The sequence below is a fragment of the Callithrix jacchus genome, chromosome 17, assembly GCF_049354715.1.
Source record: "Callithrix jacchus isolate 240 chromosome 17, calJac240_pri, whole genome shotgun sequence".
NCBI classification, from domain to species: domain Eukaryota; kingdom Metazoa; phylum Chordata; class Mammalia; order Primates; family Cebidae; genus Callithrix; species Callithrix jacchus.
The window spans coordinates 54,110,125-54,129,093 of record NC_133518.1 but is presented as its reverse complement, the minus strand read 5'-3'; the positions used below and the strand labels follow the sequence as shown (position 1 = coordinate 54,129,093).

General features: G+C 47.2%; 1 protein-coding gene across 4 annotated transcripts in view; it reads left to right on the top strand.

Moving 5' to 3' along the window:
* Window positions 1–18,969, top strand: part of SH3BP5 (SH3 domain binding protein 5) — a 77,975-nt gene that overhangs the window by 19,470 nt on the left and 39,536 nt on the right. For all 4 annotated transcript variants that reach the window (XM_035278189.3, XM_035278190.3, XM_078354249.1 and 1 more), the window contains exon 3: window positions 11,056–11,184. In XM_035278189.3, the coding sequence (XP_035134080.1) occupies window positions 11,056–11,184 (129 nt within the window). The remainder of the gene's footprint in view (window positions 1–11,055; window positions 11,185–18,969) is intronic.

Sequence of the window (18,969 nt, the reverse complement as noted above, 5' to 3'; positions counted from 1 at the left end):
CCTCAGCCTCGGGTAGTTGGGGTTATAGGCACCTACCACTGCGCCTGGCTAATTTTTGTATTTTTTTCAGGAGAGATGGGGTTTCACCATCTTGGCCAGGCTGGTCTTGAACTCCTGACCTTGCGATCCCCCTACCTTGGCCTCCAAAAGTGCTGGGATTATAGGTGTGAGCCACTGCACTTGACCTCCACATTTGCTTTCTTCTGTCTCTCAACTGTTTTTGGCTGTCTCTTCCCCACTCTGGCTGCCTCTCTTCGGATTCCTGACAGAGGGTGTCTTGTATTAGAAACGTGGTGGCAAGTCCTCACGGAAGGAAGTAGCAGGTCTGGCCAACACTCTGAGGGGCCCCTACGCCTCACATCAGGCAGGGCCTGAGATGGGAAAAGAAAAGGACTCAGGGGAAGGGAAATTAGGTCCCTGGTCTCCAGCAGTGATCCTGAGGTTCTCCCCGACTTGAAGATCCTCGTATGTTCTTCCCACTCCATTCCTTTTCATTTGCATTCGTCACCTTGGGGCTGTTTCACCGGGTTCCTCTAGTTGGATGACACTGGCTGCTGCAGCATCGGGCCTGCGCTGTGAGCAGGAGTGTTGTCACTGGCTGCAGCTCCCTGGGGGGTCTTCATCCACATCCCTGCTCTCCACCTCTGCCGCTTCCCGGCTCCTGCACCCTCCTGCCTCTGCCTTTCTGGTTTGGCTCCCTTGGTCCCCTCTTTGCCCTGGTGCAGTGTTTGTGCTTCTTTTGTACTTCTTTGCTGCAGAATTCTTAAGGTAGAATCAGCTCGTTCTGGCCCCTGTTCTCTCAGGGCTGTGAAAGTCCCTCCCTGCGGGAGCTGGGACTAAAAAGAAAAACCAGACAGAGGCAGGAGGGAAGGCATCTTGAGGCCCCCAAAAGCATGGCAGGATCTCTCAAAGCAGAGAAGGGTCTAGGGCTAGACCTGTGCTGTGCAATAGGGCAGCCACTAGCCACACGCAGCTATTTAAATTACCATTAAGTCTCTCCAACCTGGGAGGCGGAGGTTCCAGTGAGCCAAAACAGAGTGAGAATCCTTCTCTAAATAAATAAATAAATAAATAAATAAATAAATAAATAAATAAAAATAAAATTATCACTAAGTTAATTAAGTTTTAATATTTTGAGACAGAGCCTTGCTCTGTCACCCAGGCTAGTTCAGTGGCACGATGCTGGCTCACTGCAGCCTCGGCCACCTGGGCTCAAGGAATCACCCTACCTCAGCCTTCTGAGTAGCTGGGACTATAGGTGTGCACTGCCACACCAGGTTAATATTCATATTTTTTAGCAGAGATGGGGTTTTGTTATGTTGCCCAGCCTGGTCTCAAACTCTTGACTCAGGAGATCCTCCCACCATGGCCTCCCAAAATGCTAGGATTACAGGTGTGAGCCACCGTGCCCAACCTCTTAAAGTTTAATAAAATACAAAACTCAGTTGCACCAGCCACATTTCAAGTGTTTGCTTGGCCACAAGTGGCTGTGGCTTCCGTGCTGGATGGTGCAGATGTAGCACGTCTCATCAGCACAGAAGTTCCATCAGCCAGCGCTGGAGAGCACTTGCTCCCTTTTCACCCAAGTGCTGTTTAAAGTGGTTTGTGTGTTCTAGTAGCTGCCACAAGTGCTCTTAGAGAATAGAGTGGATGGCTGGAAAGAAAGCATGATCTGTATTAGGTTGATGCAAAAGTAATTCTGGTTTTTGCCATTAAAAGTGATAGTGGGCTGGGCGTGGTGGCTCACGCCTGTAATCCTAGCATTTTGGGAGGCTGAGGTGGGCAGATCAGGTCACGAGGTCAGGAGTTCGAGACCAGCCTGACCAGCATGGTGAAACCCTGTCTCTACTAAAAGTACAAAAATTAGCTGGGCATGGTGGTATGCGACTCTAATCCCAGCTACTCAGGAGACTGAGATGGGAGAATCGTTTGAACTCGGGAGGCAGGGGTTGCAGTGGGCTGAGACCATGCCACTGCACTCCAATCTGGACAACAGAGTGAGATTTCATCTAAAAAAAAAAAAAAGTGATAGTGAACGGAACATTTCAGGTACCTTTACCACTGGCCGGTAAGTCAGGATGTTTCCATAGTGCCTTTTATCATAGAATTCTAGTCCGTTCCTGCTAATGGAGACGTTCCCATCATTCTAGGGCAGGATTTCCCTAACTCCAGTTACTCTGATGCTGCCATCATTTTTACCATGTCTTTGGACTAGATGTGCTATTTATTCCATGTTGTCTTTTAAATCGGTTCCTGTTTTTACTTCAGTTTTTTTGTTTGTTTGTTTTTTGAGATGGAGTTTCGCTCTTGTTTCCCAGGCTGGAGTGCAGAGGTGCAATCTCGGCTCGCTGCAACTTGTGTCTCCCGGGTTCAAGTGATTCTCTTGCCTCAGCCTCCCAAGTAGCTGGGATTACAGACACCTGCCACCATGCCCAGCTATTTTTTGTTTTTTGTATTTTCAATAGAGACGGGGTTCCACCATGTTGGCCAGCCTGGTCTTGAACTCCTGACCTCAGGTGATCTACCTGCCTTGGCCTCCCAACGTGCTGGGATTACAGGTATGAGCCACCGCATCTGGCCTTACTTCAGTTTGAAAAGGAAATATCCTTATTATAAATGGAAAACCATCAAAGGAAAATACATTTTTTAAGCAGGCATTTTATTAAAGAAAAATATCTGCATAGGAAGTGCCCACCGTGTAGTGGTGCAGCTTATAACTTTCAGAATAATGTTACGTGTTTCCAGTAGATTTATTGTTTTCCTTATCGACAGCTTCCCTTTTCTTTAAGAAAGAGGTCAGTAAATGTATACAGGTGCTGAAGACATTGTAGTACCAAATGGAGTGTTTCTCCCTGACAAAATCAGAAGCATTTAAAAAAGATCTGAGGAGGAATAACTGCTTCATTCTTATTGAAAGTACACTCTTGTCTTTGGGTCCAGAGGGGTCTTTGTGGAGCGGGCCTGGGGGCAGGTGCCATGCTGCACACTGGAAGCTTTTGGCTGCTGGTCCCCTTCATGATCTTGGTAATGATTGAGTATCCTAGAGAGCTGTGTTTTTGTGGATATTAATATTTGCCACATAGAAATCAAAAGACATTTGTTTCGTAGATCTGTATTCATTAAAAGTGACAATGAGCCTATTACATGTTAAAAAATATATTTTTGTTATTTTCCCAAAAATGAATTTTTGAAAAAGCACTATTTTCCCAAGCAAAAAATTCAGTGAAGGAGTAATTGCTTTACATGCTTTCGCAAGTCTCTTTAGTGTCTGGCTTAATAGAAAAGCTGGATTCTCTCAGCTACTTGTGCATTTTGTGTAATTTCTTGCCATGTCACCTATCAGGTAGCTTCTGGAAAACTCTACTGCACGCTCAGAATGACAGTGAAATGGCACGTCTTTATTATGAAAATGGCTTCCATCTTGTAGACTCCTGGAAAAGGTTTCCAGGTGCCCCACCCCACCCCACCCCCACCAGTGGTTCCTCCAGACCACACTCTGGGAACTAAGGCAGGAGAAATGTTTGAGCCCAGGAGTTTGAGACCAGCTTGGGCAACACAGTGAGACCTCTTCTCTACAAAAAATTTAAAAGTTAGCCAGGTGTGGTCGTACGTGCCTATAGTCCCAGCTACTTGGGGGAGGCTAAGGTAGGGGCATTGCTTGAGCCCAGGTGGAGGGTGCAGTGAGCCATGATTGTGTGACAGCATTCAGCTTGGGTATGTCTTTAAAAAAAAAAAAATCTGCTTTTATTCAACACTTGACATTTACTAGTCCTTTGACCTTATGCAAAGAGATCAGGTCATCTGGAGCTCCAGGGCTCCAATTTTCTTTTCCTTTTTTTTTTTTTTTGAGACAGTCTTGCTCTGTTGCCCAGGCTGGAATGCAGTGGCATGATCTCAGCTCACTGCAACTCTGCCTCCCGGGTTCAAGTGATTCTCCTGTGTCAGCCTCCCTAGTAGCTGGGATTACAGGTACCCACCATGCCCAGCTAATGTTTGTGTTTTTAGTATAGATGGGGTTTTACCATGTTGGCCAGGGTGGTCTAGGACTCCTGATCTCAGGTGATCCACCTGCCTCAGCCTCCCAGCTTGCTGGGATTACAGCAGTGAGCCACCACACCTGGCCTTCAGTTTTCTTATCTGTAAACTCGGGATGGAAATTGGCTCAGCCTGTTTTACAGGGTTGTTGTGCGTCTCAGATAATGCCTGGGAAACCTCTTTCTGCAAACTGAAAGTGGTATATTTGTAAATGGCATTAGTGAGGATCTTTTGAAGTATGGTGTTGTCTCTAATATGTAGGACAGTTATTTTTAAAACATCACCATCCCATCTTTATCTCACTTAATTCTGGGGACACCTGTGAAGAGGAAAAGCCGCCATTCTCAGTTTACAGACAAGGTAATTGAGGTGAGCAGGTGAGCGATTGGCCAGAAAGCAGGGACTCGTCCTGTGTGCTGCACGGTCAACCGGCATGCCGTTTCCACTATAAGTCGGGTGCTGGCTTGCATGGTTTAGCTTGAGCTCTTACCTGGCACAGAGCTGTGTGTTTGACACACTGACACAGTCCAACAGGGAGACACTGCCACCCCCAGCAATTCTTTGCTTGAATAAATTACCTTCAGTCTGAGTCACCTAATGGGTGAGACACAGTTTTCAGATTTGAAGAGCTGAGGCCTCCTCCAAGCAGAGGGAACTGTTTGTAGAGCTCTTTCCAGTGCTGATCTAAAAACGTCCCTGGTAAACAGCCCTGGGACGGTAAATGGATTCTTTCTCTTGGCTGGTGGAAGATCTGCTCGCTCTCAGATGAGTTTGTACTTTTGAACCGTTCCCTTCCACGGCTCATTTCCCGCAGGGGAAGCAGTCAGCTTTCTCTCCTCCCTGGACATTCCTGAAGCCACCCCCACTCTGATCTTGGAAGACATTTGCTTGTAATTGCAGGAGACAAAGAATCATGGTCAAGTCTTTTCTTAAACTAAGAAACAAGACAAAAAGCCTAAGTTCAATTGTGGCAAGCTGGCTTTAAGATGTATTTAATAAATGCTTTCTAAAAGCTAGGTCTAAATTCCACAGACTCTGCTCCTTATACACATGGTTTTATTGTCAGGGGCAGAAGCCCTGCAGCAGTTAACTGTATTTAATTATAGTGCTTTGCCACTCTGTAGAATGTGGGTTGGCCCTTGCTTACCTATGCTAATAATGGCTTCTGTAAGGTGTATCTTTCAATTGCATATTTATTTAAGGCTTAATTCAGTTACAAGTGACAGCAATACATTTCTAGCTAGCTTGGACAAATAGCAATGACGATGATGGCGGGGGCCTCTCTTGGCTCAGGGAGGAGGAGTTTCGGGGTAGACTGTAAGGTATTGCTGGGTCCAGAGGCTCAAAGTGTCACTGGGACTTCCCTGAGGGTCTCCTTTCCTTCTTTCTTTATCAGGCTCTCCCCTCATGGTGCCAAGACGGCTGCTGTCTGCTGCAGGCTTTCATTCCATCCCAGTGGAAGAAAGTTCCTCTAACAGTTTCAGAAAGGTCCTGAAATGAAGTCTCACTGGTTATGATTGGTCATGTCTGCCGCCCCTGCTCACAGAACAATCACTGTAGCTAGGAGCATGCCTGTGACCAGGTCACATCCCCAGGGACTGAGAGGTGGGGGTTAGGACCAAGGAATATTGGGGCTGTAATGCTGGAGATACAGGCAAGATTTTGGTTTGTGGCCCCTCCTACCTCTATACTTTGGGAACTGTTACCCAAGTAGCTGTGAGTCTCAGTGGGATGGTAACCGCTGAGTGGGCTTTTTCTTGGTGGGGCGGGGGGACTGGCTTTGTGCTTAGTTTCAGTGCATCTCGGATGAATAGGCTTGTTCGTGGTTGGATGTCAGCCAGTCATGCATCATTCCTGGTGGCACAGCCTCATTTAGAGAAGGCAACATTGATGTCAAATCAAGTCTTCTGGGTTTAATACCCTTGATGGTCACTCTTAATACAGATGGTCACAAAAAGGGCATCAGCCAGGCTGGTGGGCCCTGAAGCTGTCCATCAGAATCACCTGAGGAGTCTTTTAGTCTACTCTGCAGCCATGTAACGACTTTTGTAAAACCTGAATTTGATCAGGTCACGCCCCTGCTTAGAAAAATCTATGGTATTTTACAGTTGAAAACAACAACAAAAAAAACCAGGCATGGTGTTGTACACCTGTAGTCCCAGCTACCTGGGAGGGGCACGAGGATCCCTTGAGCCCAGGAGTTTGAGGCCACGGTGTGCTATGATCATGCCTATGAATCGCCACCACGCTCCAGCCTGGGCATCATAGCAAGACTCTGTCTCTTAAGAAAACAAAGACCCAAAAAACAAAAACACAAAGCAAACAAAAAGCCTGTAGTATCCCATTCTCCCACCCTACCCCTGTTTTCTTATCCCCTAGACAGTTACTATATTAGTTTAATATATTTTCGCTGATGGAGGTATTTACTTCTATGACCAAACAGTATGTACTGTGACTACTTCTTGATTTCTTTTCAGTTTGAGTGACTATCTGTTGATGTCCTGCTATGGAAGATGAGGTTTTTGTCTCTCTTCACTCTGTCCCACCCTACTTTTCCCATCTCTTGCCCTCAACAGAATTCCATCTGGTCAGTATTTGATCACCTTACTGCAGCGAGGTGAGTGCTATGCACAGTTGAATCATCCAGTAAGCTATGATTATGTTTCCTTTTTGCGGTGGAATGCATTCTTTAATTATTTCTGACAAAGGGTTCACTGGAAATAAATTACTTGAGACTTAAGTAACCCTATGGGAAAAAAACCTACCACATAGAACCAGGTTGAAAGGTTTGATTATGAGATGTGATTTATGGTCAAAGGCAGAGAAATGGCAAATAGAGAAGAGCAGAGGGAGACAGAATTTCAGGGATGAACTAGTACCAGAAAAACTTTTGCAAAGAAAGAAACAAGAAAGAATCTCCCCTCTCCCACAGTGCCATAGCCTTCCATTGCTCATGGGATGAAGTTCAGATGCCTTTATATGGCCCAGAAGGCTTCCTCGCTCCAGCCCCTACCAGGCCAGCCCATTCATACTGGGAGCTTGAATGTCCCTCCTCTCTGTCTGGTGGAATCCCCTTTCTTCAAGCCTGGCTTGGGTGGTGTGGCCTTCCCAGCCGTGTGTCTGTTGCTCAGTGTGTGTACGTAGTCTTAGCACTGCTTGAGTTTAACTGTTGGCTGCCTCTTCCCAGCTCTCTGACCTTGGGCCAGTTACCTTTCTTCTCCTTGCCTCTATTTCCTCCTTTGTAAAACGTGAATGGTAGTAATAGCACCTACCTGTTAGGATTGTTAGCGATGGCACGAATTGTTGGGGTGAAAGCACTGACAGTAGGGCCTGCCACATAGGAAGCGGTCAGTCTGTGCCCTGGGTCCATCCTTCTTTCTCCACAGAGGCAGTGTTGGTGGGTTGTATTCGCCAGTTCCCTGAAGAGCTCTCAGCAAATCTGATGTCTTCAGTGGCTGGGCAGGGAACCTGAATGGGTGATTCAGGCACTGGAGTGATAGGGACTAGAGAGGGTAATCCCTGCCTAAGGGGGCACCTTCTACTCTACTTCTAGCTGTTTTTTTTTCCTTTATATGAAAAATTTTGAGAATTCACTTTTTTAAAAAAATGTGAATTTTCCCTGCCATTTACTACACAGCACACCAGCCAAATGCACTACATTTATCGGTCCATAGGCCACTGCTTTGGGGCCCAATGCTCATTTAACAGAGTAGGCCTGGGGGAGATGTGACCTGCTGCAGGCCACACGCTGCCCAATCCGGCCCTTGGTTTTCTCACTGGTGTGAATGTGGACAGCACTGGCACTGTTCACCACCCGGGAGGTGACCGTGAGGGTGCAGCCATGCATGTGAGTGCCTCTTGCAAAGCGGCTGTGCGCACAGTCAAACAGCTTATTATGTCCATCGTGTTAGCTGCCCTTGCCTCCAGGAAACTCCCTGGGTCTCAGGGTCTCTCTTTATACCAGGAGGAAAAATGGTTTGCATTTATTGAGCACTGACTGTGTGCCCAGAAATTGTTAGATGTTGTACATTTGCATTCCCCTTGATTCCAGGAGCCCTCCCTATGAGACGGAAAGTAACAATTTTATAGGTAATGCAAGTGGTTCATAGAGAAGGCCCTGAGTGGGCCTTGCAGGAAGAGGTTTAGTCAGCACTGAATCCATGTCTCTGATTAAAATCCTGGGCTTTGAGAGCATGCTGCTTCCCGCTTACTGGAAGCCAAGTCCCGTAGAAGCTCCGTGGGCTTCTGTGTTCCCTGGGCACTTCCCCTGGAGAACAAGTCTAGTCTTGTTTTCCGCCTGCAGACACTGCAGCGGATGACCCCAAGCCTGGTCTGATAAGAGAGAAGGCAGAGGAAATCAGGATGATGATGAGGGCACAGAACCAGAGGAAAGGGGGCAAAGCCTGTGTTGGAAGTGTGATTCAGGCTCGGGAGTGAGGCACTCCCATGAAAGGTGGCACTTTTATTCCCAGATTTTGGAATGCCAGTGGCATTTTCAAACTGATGTAGCAAGCCTGCAGCTTGGGATGATGGGATGAATTAGAAGAACTGATCAGAGCCTCCTTTACTTCCATGAGACTCCTGCAATTGCATGTTTAGAAAATTTTGGCTGGGTGCAGTGGCTCACACCTGTAATCGCAGTGCTTTGGGAGTCCAAGGTGGGTGGATCACTTGAGGCCAGGAGTTTGAGACCAGCCTGGCCAACATGTGAAACACCATCTCTACTAAGAGTACGGAAGAAAAAAATTAACTGGGCATGGTGGCACACACCTGTAGCCCCAGCTGCTTGGGGGGCTAAGGAATTGCTTGAACCTGGGAGGCAGAGGTTGCAGTGAACCGAGATCATGCCACTGCACTCCAGCCTGGGTGACAGAGCGGGACTCTGTCTCAAAATAAATAAATAAATAAAAATTTTCGGATAGTTACTTATGAATCAGGCCCCTCTAGCCAATGAAACACGTGTTTTATCAGCAGGTGGCTGTCGAGTCTCCAGCCCCATAACTCATGATCATGTATTGTTCCTTCAGAGTATCCACTTCCCCTTTCTATTTTCTGTTTGTTTGTTTGTGTATTTGTTTGTTTTTTGGAGACAGGGTCTTTTGCCCAGTGATATAATCTCGGCTCACTGCAGCCTCAACTTTCTGGGCTTAAGCAATCTTCCCACCCTGGCCACATGTCACTATGCCCAGCTAGTTTTTGTTTTTTTATAGAGACAGGGTCTTACTACATCCTCCAGCATGGTTTTGAACTCCTGGGCTCAAGCGATCCTCCCACCTGGGCCTCCCACAGTGTTGGGACTACAGATGTGAGCCACTGTGCCTGGCCATTTTCCTTTTTTTTCCAACTCATGCATGTATCCCTCCCTTCCCTAGGTGTAGCTCTGTTAGGCAGATGCTAAGGGAGAAGTAGAGGGGATGTCTGAAGTGCACTGCCCTGATCCCCCCCAGTAGATTCTCCTAGACCTGGGACTAACTTAATTGTTTTTCCTCTCCTGGATCTGGTTTTTTGACTTTTACAACACGATTAAGCCTCGCACAGTCCCCTTTTACCTTCCAAACTCCTGTCAAGGCCCAACTTGCTAGTTGCTGTCGCCAGAATGGATGACACCCCTATCTCTGGCCATTCTCTGCATTCCAGACCTCTGGCTTCTCCAGTCTCTCGCAGACACCTCTGCTCCCCCTCCCCTCTTATCTGGACACAGGCTCTGCTGCCTGTTTGCGACTCAGCATTTTCCTTCTCTCCCCCGGTTTCCTATTCATGCTTTGGGCTTCTGTTTAGTTAGTGCTGCTCTGGAAGTTTCCTGTGACTCTCCCTCTAATACCTAGTCTGGCGTGGTTCTTCCCTGCTGAGTTCCATGGCGCCTGGACCATTCTCACCCTGGCACTGACTTTTCTGGAACGGACTTTAATACCTACCTTACCCACCAGGCTGTAAATGCCCTGGAGGCAAGGCTACGCCCAAAGCCTGGCACCAGGTCTGGCATGTGATAAATAAATTTCCACTCTGTTTAACACTGACTGCATCATATGGACTGAAGCTGCCAGAGGCGGCTGGACATTCTTCCCAGAGGTCCTGGACAAAGCTGTTAAATCTATACCATGCTGCCCAATATAGTAGTTGCCAGTTATGTTAATTAAAAAAATTAAGTATAATGAATTAAATTATTGTTTTTTTGAGACACTGTCTTACTCTGTTGCCCAGGCTGGAGTGCAGTGGCTCGATCTCGGCTCACTGCAACCTTTGCCTCCTGGGTTCAGATGATTCTCTTGCCTCAGCTGCCTGAGTAGCTGGGATTACAGGCACGTGCACACCTGGCTAATTTTTGTATTTTTAGTAGAGACGGGGCTAATTTCCAAAGGGTCCACAGTGCACAACATACTGTGCATATACACAGGAGGTGCTCAGAAACTTTGCATTGTTGTTGCTCACTGAACTTTTTTGTTTGAGACGGAGTCATGCTCTGTTGCCCAGGCTGGAGTGCAGTGGCATGATCTTGGCTCATTACAAACTCCGTCTCCTGGGTTCAAGAGATTCTTGTGCCCTAGCCTCCTGAGTAGCTGGGACTACAGGCGCTCGCCACCATGCCTGGCTCATCCTTTTTTGTATTTTTAGTAGAGATGGGGTTTCAGGCTGGTCTCCAACTCCTGACCTCAAGTGATCCACCTGCCTTGGCCTCTCAAAGTGTTGGGATTACAGGCGTGAGCCACTGCGCCTGGCCTGATTAAAATGAAATGAACTAAAAACTCTTTTCCTCAGTCCCACCAGCCAGTTTCAAGTGCTCAGTAGCCACACATGGCTGGTGGCCGCCAGCCTGCACAGTGCAGAGCGCAGTCCATTCCCACCATGGCAGGAAGCTCTTTTGGGTGGCGCTGCTCTAGCATGTCTTGTAAAGGTGCTGCTTTAGGGGTCTGTGTGTTGGGTGCAGTCCTTCGTTGGTGTTTCTGCCCAGGTCCGTCTGGTAGGTGTTTGCAGATCCCTGATAAGCCTGAACTGTGTTTCCTCGGTTTCCCCTGGCTGCAGGATGCTCGTCAGAAGTTCCGCTCTGTTCTGGTTGAAGCGACAGTGAAACTGGATGAACTGGTGAAGAAAATTGGCAAAGCCGTGGAAGACTCCAAGCCCTACTGGGAGGCACGGAGGGTGGCGAGGCAGGTAAGACAGCCCCATAGACGTCTCCCCTACCTCGAGCCCCCTACCCTTCAGTTCTGAGGCTGCCTTTGACTCTGTATCTCCTGCTGAAGGTTAGAAGCTTGAGTCCTATGTGTCTTATCTGTAGTGACCGTCCCCCACTGCCCCGCTGCTGCCCCAATCTGCGTCATTCCAGTGCTTGACACTATGAATAGGGTGTGAGTGCCTGCACTCGGATGACCCTGAAAGTGGGTTCACCTGAGTTGGTGCTGGGTGCGCTGATGGGGACATGTCCGGAGCGTGTTCCTCCTCCGCTCCTAATGCCAGCCCCTCAGGCAGCAGTAGGAAGATTCGCTTCCTCCCTCGCATTCGCCTCACTGTCTTCGGAGTGTTTAGCCTTCTGACTCCCTTGAAACATTGGTTCTTCTTTTTTTTAATCCTTTTTAAGATTCAGCCGGTGAGTTGTTACACACTCCTTAGTGGATTCTGGTGTCCATGGCCATCGTCCTGTTGAAACGTTGGTTCTTTGTCCTGAGAGCTCACATAAGAAGTGGTGAACCTGAGACTGGAAAGAGAGTGGTGGAGGGGGCTGTGATCAGGCGACTGAGGGGCTGCATGGACACGGTTCTGGTTTAGGAGCTGGTCTTCCTTTGGCTGCTGTGTGACGCGATGTGACGCTTGTGTCACCTGTACCCTCTGATAGCCAGGCCCTGTGAACGGGGAACACAGCCCAGTGCGCCAGGCCAGGGAAGGAAGAAGGGCTTCAGGCAGCCACTCTGTCTAAGAATAAAGGCAACATATATCTAGCAAGGTCCCAACAGAAACTTCTGCCCGGGGTTGAGAACACAAAACCCAAACACGCAGAGAGGATCCTGGTACAATTCCCAAAGCAGTTACTGGTACCTGCTGTGAGCCAGGCCCTGGGCTGTGGCTCTTCTCCTTCCTCAGCCCACTCAGGCTTCCTGGTCAGGTGTCTCTAATGCGAATCACCAACACTGTGATGCCTCTTGAGATGAGAGCTCAGATTTCCCAAGACGATCTAAGTTGATCCAAATTATAGTTCACTAGCAAATGACCCAGTGCTGTCCCTGTGGTGTGTTTATGACATGGTAGAAGATGCTACACACTTACAAGTGTCCACTTGTAAGATGTTTAGTGAGCCACCACCTATGTGGTGGCTCATGCCTGAAATCCCAGCACTCTGGGAGGCCCATCACTTGGTGGGCAGATCACTTGAGGTCAGGAGTTTGAGACCAGCCTGGCCAACATGATGAAACCCCATCTCTTCTAAAAATACAAAAATTAACCGGGTGTGGTGGTAGGTGCCTGTAATCTCGGCTGCATTGGAGGTGGAGGCACAGGCATGAGAATCGCTTGAACCTGGGAGATGGAGGTTTCAGTGAGCCGAGATCGTGCCACTGCACTCCAGCCTGGGCAATGGAGAACAGCTATGTCAAAAAAAATTTAGTGAGAAATAACAATGAAAATTTTCTGAGCACCTATTGTGTATGTGCACAGGATGTTTTGTACTGTGGGGGAGATAACAGTAGGATGGACTTTTTGGAAATAAAGTCCCAGAAATCTAGGAACATATTAAGATAGACCCATAGAGAGTGAGGGCCAGGACTTAACCATTCCTCTTCTTGTCCCTTTCTCCATGCACCTCTCACATTTCCCTTCAAAGAATCCCTTTTCTGCTTTGGGAGTTCTTTTTTGTTTTTGTTTGGTTTTTGAGATGGAGATTCGCTCTTGTTGCCTAGGCTGGAGTGCAGTGGCGTGATCTCTGCTCACTGCAACCTCTGCCTCCCAGGTTTAAGTGAAGTGATTCTCCTGCCTCAGTCTCCCCAGTAGTTACAGGCATGTGTCACCACGCCTGGCTAATTTTCTAATTTTAGTAGAGATGGGGTTGTTCCATGTTGGTCAGGCTGGTCTCGAACTCCTGACCTCAGGTGATCCTCCCACCTCGGCCTCCCAAAGTGCTGGGATTAAGGTGTGAGCCACCATGCCCAGACCTGCTTTGGGAATTGTACCAGGATCCTCTCTGTGTGTTTGGGTTTTGTGTTCTCAACCCCGGGCAGAAGTTTCTGTTGGGACCTTGCTAGATATATGTTGCCTTTATTCCTAGACAGAGTGGCTGCCTGAAGCCCTTCTTCCTTCCCTGGCCTGGCGCACTGGGCTGTATGCTTCAGAGTTCTGATTGCTCCTAGGTTTGCACAAGCCCTGAGCAGCAGCCACTCCCTCCCTTTCTCCACCTCCAGCAGGGCCCTGCCCAGGCCTCTAGAGTTCCCGGGAGAAGAAACCCTGCTCCAAAAGGTACTTTCCAATTTACACAGATTGCAGAACCCTGAGGCATTCCCCCTCCAAAGTGTCCCTGTCCCACCAATCTTTGAGAGGCCCCCCTCAAGTTGATGACTGTGGACCATGGTTGTATCATTCTTGACCCAAAACGGAAGTATGGAGGATTCAGGTTAGGGTTGAGGAGAAACTTCTGAGGATCTAATTCAAACATTGGATAAATTCCGAGGAGTTCCGAAAGTCTCCTTTCCTGAAAGTCTTTAACGCTGGGACTTCTGGTTCTGTGCTGCTGTTTAGCCCACACTTAACTAGTCCAAGCAGCCCATGTGCCCGCGTTGCAGAAGGGTTGAAGGGTGGTTTGTAAAGCATCCCCTTGGAGTCATGGCAGTGGCTTCTCTACCTGAAGTTTCTTGCCTGGTCCCTGAGCTCAGGTTTGGGGGCAGAGATGGCCCTCGGGGGCTTTGTGTCAGGATTTCTCGAGGCTGGTCCTCTGATTCAGGTCACTCCCTTGGCTGTGCTGTTGTCACACATGCTCCTACCTCAGGTCTTTGGACTTGCCGTTCCCTCTGTTTTTATTTATTTATTTTTTGAGGCAGAGTTTTGCTCTTGTTGCCCCGGCTGGAGTGCAGTATTGTGATCTCGACTCACTGCAACTTCCGCCTCCTGGGTTCAAGCGATTCTTCTACCTCAGCCTCCAGAGTAGCTTGGATTACAGGTGTGACACCACCATGCCCAGCTAATTTTTATATTATTAGTGGAGATGGGGTCTTGAACTGATGTTGGCCAGGCTGGTCTTGACCTCCTGACCTCAGGTGATAAACCTGCTTTGGCCTTCCAAAGGGCTGGGATTATAGGCGTGAGCCACCTCGCCTGGCCCCATGCCCTCTATTTGTTGGTGTCCTCACCCTGGTATTTTCATGGCCCAGTTCCTCATCTCCTTCAGGCTTCTGCTCAAATGTCCCTTTATTCATGAGGCCTTCTCAGGCTAACATTTAAAATGGTAACTCCCAGGCCACATCCCTGCCGGCCCCAGCCCCCATTCCTTGCTTTCCTTTTTCCCTGATGTACTTTTCCCCCATCTGACCTGTGGTAATTTACTTTTTATAGTAAGTGAAGCTTCACAAGGGCAGGGAGTTTTGTCTGTTTGGCTCCTTGCCAGGTCTGCAGTGCCAGCACGCAGAAGGTACTCAAATACTGTATAAATCAATAAATGAACAAACTAGTGAATGATGTTGGGAGCCGCCAACAGACAGAGGTTCCTCCACTGCCCTCCCTTGAAGTCATGAGCTTTTCCTCTCCATTGCCCGTTTACTTGCAGCCTCTTTCCCACCTGGTAGCTAGGTAAGCGGATGGAGAGCAACATGACTGGCAAATCCAGCTCCATCTGGGTTGGGTTCATTCAAATCCCATTTGGCGGGTGGGTCCCCAGCTGGCTGTGACACGTCCTGGAGTGGCTTTCACATCACTCCCTGCTCTTCTGTACCTTAAATCTTCTTTGATGGGAAAAGACAGCAGGGAGCTGGCTGGGAGGCTCCTTGTCTGTTGGGAAGCAGTGGATGCTGGCTCCTCCCCTCCTCATTCCTTCTCTTAGCCAGTGGGGACAATAGGACAATTACTGAGTCCCTTGGGCAAGGAAGCCACTGAGTCATCAGATCGAATCAGATGATGCCCAGGTCCTGAGGTTGAGTGAGTCACTCTTAATGGGCAGAGCCCAAGATGAAATGTTGAGAGCGTCCTGCCTGGCTTTATGCCTGCAAGTCCTCCTCGTAATCTCCTTCCTTCTTGCAGGTGGGCAGGAAGAAGCAGGGTAGAAAAGATTAGATTCCTAACAAACTCCTACCGCTCACCCCCAAGGGACCTTGTTGGTCAGTAGCGAAGGAACTGGAAAGATATTCAAAGGCTGGGGCTGGGCACGGATGTCGCATTTCATCTCCGTGGAGGGCAGGTTGCTCAGGCCAGATGGATGAGCTTGTTTGTGTGCAAATGTTCCTCACCTTCCTGATGGTGAGGGGGGCGATGTCCACCTCCAGCTGCTGCCAAGTGGGGCTTCCTGTTTTCTTCCTCTGTTCTTATCCCCACCCCCTTCCTTTTTATATTTACAAACCTCTCTGGCTGTGTGCAGCAGGGAATGGTGCCTGAGAGACTCCTTCAGATAGCAGTTCCTTCCAGTTTGAGTCAGGAGACACTGCGTCCTCAGAGTCCCCTGCATCCTCATTCGTGACATGCTGGCAGTCTAGGGAACAGCCCTGGCTATCTCAGGAGGTTGGGCTTAGGATTTAAGTGAGATGATGTGTTTGACTGTGGGATCCCAGCTTGAGCTTAGGTTTTGGCTTCATTAAAAAATTAGAATTTATTATAGAAAATTGAGAAACTAGAAGAAAAGAAGTCCCAGTACCTTCTCTTACTATTTGATGTATATCCCATATTTTTTTAAAAAATAAATCATGATAATTACATGGTAGTCATGTATCAATGCATTTTCTACCTTTGATGGTTGTATTATGTGGGAGAAAGTCCTTATTTTTAGGAAATAACTATAAAAGTATTGGAGTGGTGATGGATCATCAGGTCCTCACTCAAATTATTGAGAGCAAAAAGTTCTTTGTACGGTACTTTTCTTAACCTTATGAATATTTGGAAATAAAAGCATGTATGCTATTTGGAGAAAAACCAGGAACTGTAGTGGTGGTTTTATATGTGTGGAATATCCATGTCTGTCTATCCAGCATTTCAGTTGAGGGTACTTAAAAGGGGAAAACCTCCTACACTTGATTTTCTCTAAAGAGTTTACAAAGATTTGTAATTTCAGCCTGGGTAACTTAGTGAGATCTTGTCTCTACATCAAATTAAAAAATGTAAAATTATCTGGAGGTAGCGGTATGTGCCTGCGGCCCCAGCCCTCAGGAGGCTGAAGCAGGAGGATTGCTTGAGCCCAGGTGTTCAAGGCTGCAGTGAGCCATGATGTTTCTGTTGTACTCCAGCCTGAGTGACAGAGCAAGACGCTGACTCAAACAAAACAAAACAAAAAACCAAAACAAACAAACAAACAAAAAGTAATTGTTGGGTTGGTAGAAATCATATAGGTTCATTAAAAATTTGCATCGATTGGCTGGTTGCGGTGGCTCACGCCTGTAATCCCAGCACTTTGGGAGGCCAAGGCCGGTGGATCACAAGGTCAAGAGATTGAGACTGTCCTGGCCAACATGGTGAAACCTCATCTTTACTGAAATACAAAAATTAGCTGGGTTTGGTGGTGCATACCTGTAGTCCCAGCTACTCAGGAGGCTGAGGCAGGAGAATTGCTTGAACCTGGGGGGCGGAGGTTGCAGTGAGCCGAGATTGCGCCACTGGTGGCGCCTGGCGACAGAGCAAGACTCTGTCTCAAAAAAAAAAAAAAAAAAAATTGCATCGATTTTATTTTTCCTGATGTGAACTCATTTTTCAACCAATGAGTCAGATCCAATTCTGTGATCTTGAAAACCAAGTCCAAATTCTGCCAAGCGGAGGTAGAACATGACATGTGTTTTCTGTGCCACATTGGGGGCAGGACTCTGGCTTTGCTTTGAGAGCTTTTGTCTTTGAGCCCAAGCTTGTTTTTAAGTCTGCTTTGACATATCTGCCAGGCCATCTGGCCTTCAGCATATGAATCGGGAGCAGACTGATGGGGGCGGAGCCTGTGTGACTCAGTGATGCTGAAAGCAGGGTGTATCTTGCTTACCTGGCTCCCCTGGGGTGCTGACTGGTTTAACAGTGGCTTTGGACCTGTCATTTTGTCACTGCTAGTCCCAACCCTTATTTTTTTCCTTCTTTAAGGAAATTCTGTTAAAGTACATACAACACAAAATGTACCATTTTTACCGTTCTCTTTTTTCTTTTTTTGCCTCTCCCTCATTTTAACTATTCTTAAAAATGGCATGAAGACATTCACATTGTGCATGCACATTGACTTGCTGTGCAACTCTTGCCACTGTCCGTCTCCAGAACCCTTTCATCTTCCCAGACTGTAACTCTCTACCCATTAAACGCTAACTCCCCATTCCTCCCCTCCCCCAGGCTCAGGCAACCACCACCTCTATTATATTTTTCTATGAAATTGACTACTCTAGGTACCTCGTATAAGTATTGAGGAATCATACAGTATTTGTCTTTTCATTACTGGCTTATTTCACTTAGAGTAATGTCCATGTTATAGCATGTGTCAGAATCTTCTTTCATTGAATGTGTATACCACATTTTATTTCTCCATTCATCCATGAACATTGGGCAACCCTTGTTATTTTTGAGTGGTTGGAATGTGTCAGAAGAGAGCAGAGTACTTTGCAAACTTGATGGGCAGCATAAATGCAAAAGAGTGGGGGTTAGTGTTACAAGTTGCCTGTTTTGTGTTTATGGGACCTTATAAGGCCATGTCTTACATAACCACCTTTAGAAAAGGAGATGAATGGGAAAACATTTGAAACTTGTAGAGTGACTCGTAGGCTTGACTCTTAAAAGCTGTGGGACCTTTGGCAGGTTACCTAATCTCTGTGCCCCAGTTTTATTTTTATTCATAAAATGGGGTTGACTGGGTGAGAGGTCTCAGGCCTGTAATCTCAGCACTTTAGGAGGGCAAGATGGGAGGATTGCTTGAAGCCAGGAGTTCGAGGCCAGCCTAGGCAACATAGTAAGATACCGTCTTTACAAGAAGTAGCCAAACGTGGTTGTGCATACCTGTGTCCCAGCTACTCAGGAGGCAGAGGCAGGAGGATTGCTTAAATCCAGGAGTTCCAGAGTGCAGTGAGCGATGATCGTGCCACTGCATTCCAGCCTCGAGAACAGGGTGAGACTCTGGCTCTTAAAAAAAGTAAAAAGTTGTATATCAGTTAGCTTTTGCTGTGAAGCAAACCACCCTAAAACTTAGTGGCTTAAAACCTTTATTTAGCTCATGTTGTTGGCCAGTTTTTCTGATCTCGAGCTTAGAGCTGATCTCACACAGGTACGGTCAGTTGGTGGGTTAGCTGGGGGCTGGCTGATCGTGACCTTATCTTTCAATCGGTTGGTGGTCAGCTAGGGTAGCAGGGTTGACTAGACCGCATGTATCTTTCATCCAACAGGCTAGTCTGGTTTTTTTAATACAGTGTTGGGATTCCAGGAACAAAAAGGGTGAGCCCTTTTCAAGCCTCTACTTGTTTTATGTTTATTAACATCTTAGGGGCTAAAGTTAATAAACTTTAGTTCATTAACTTTAACGTTAAAACTAAAGTTAATAAACTTTAGCCCCTAAGATGTTAATAAACATAAAACATGGGGCCAGTCCAAAGTCAAGAGTTGAGAAAGATACACTCTATCTGCAAAGCATTCTAGCTACTTTTGCAATTTACTCATGATTGAATTAGTACATGTAACGCATTTGGACCAAAGAATTTTAAGATTATCCCAGATGTATTTTTCTATTAAATGTTGAGTATCTGTGGTGAATCTGCTGCCTTGTAATAAAAAAAAAAAATCACCACAAATAACCTATGGGCAGAAGAG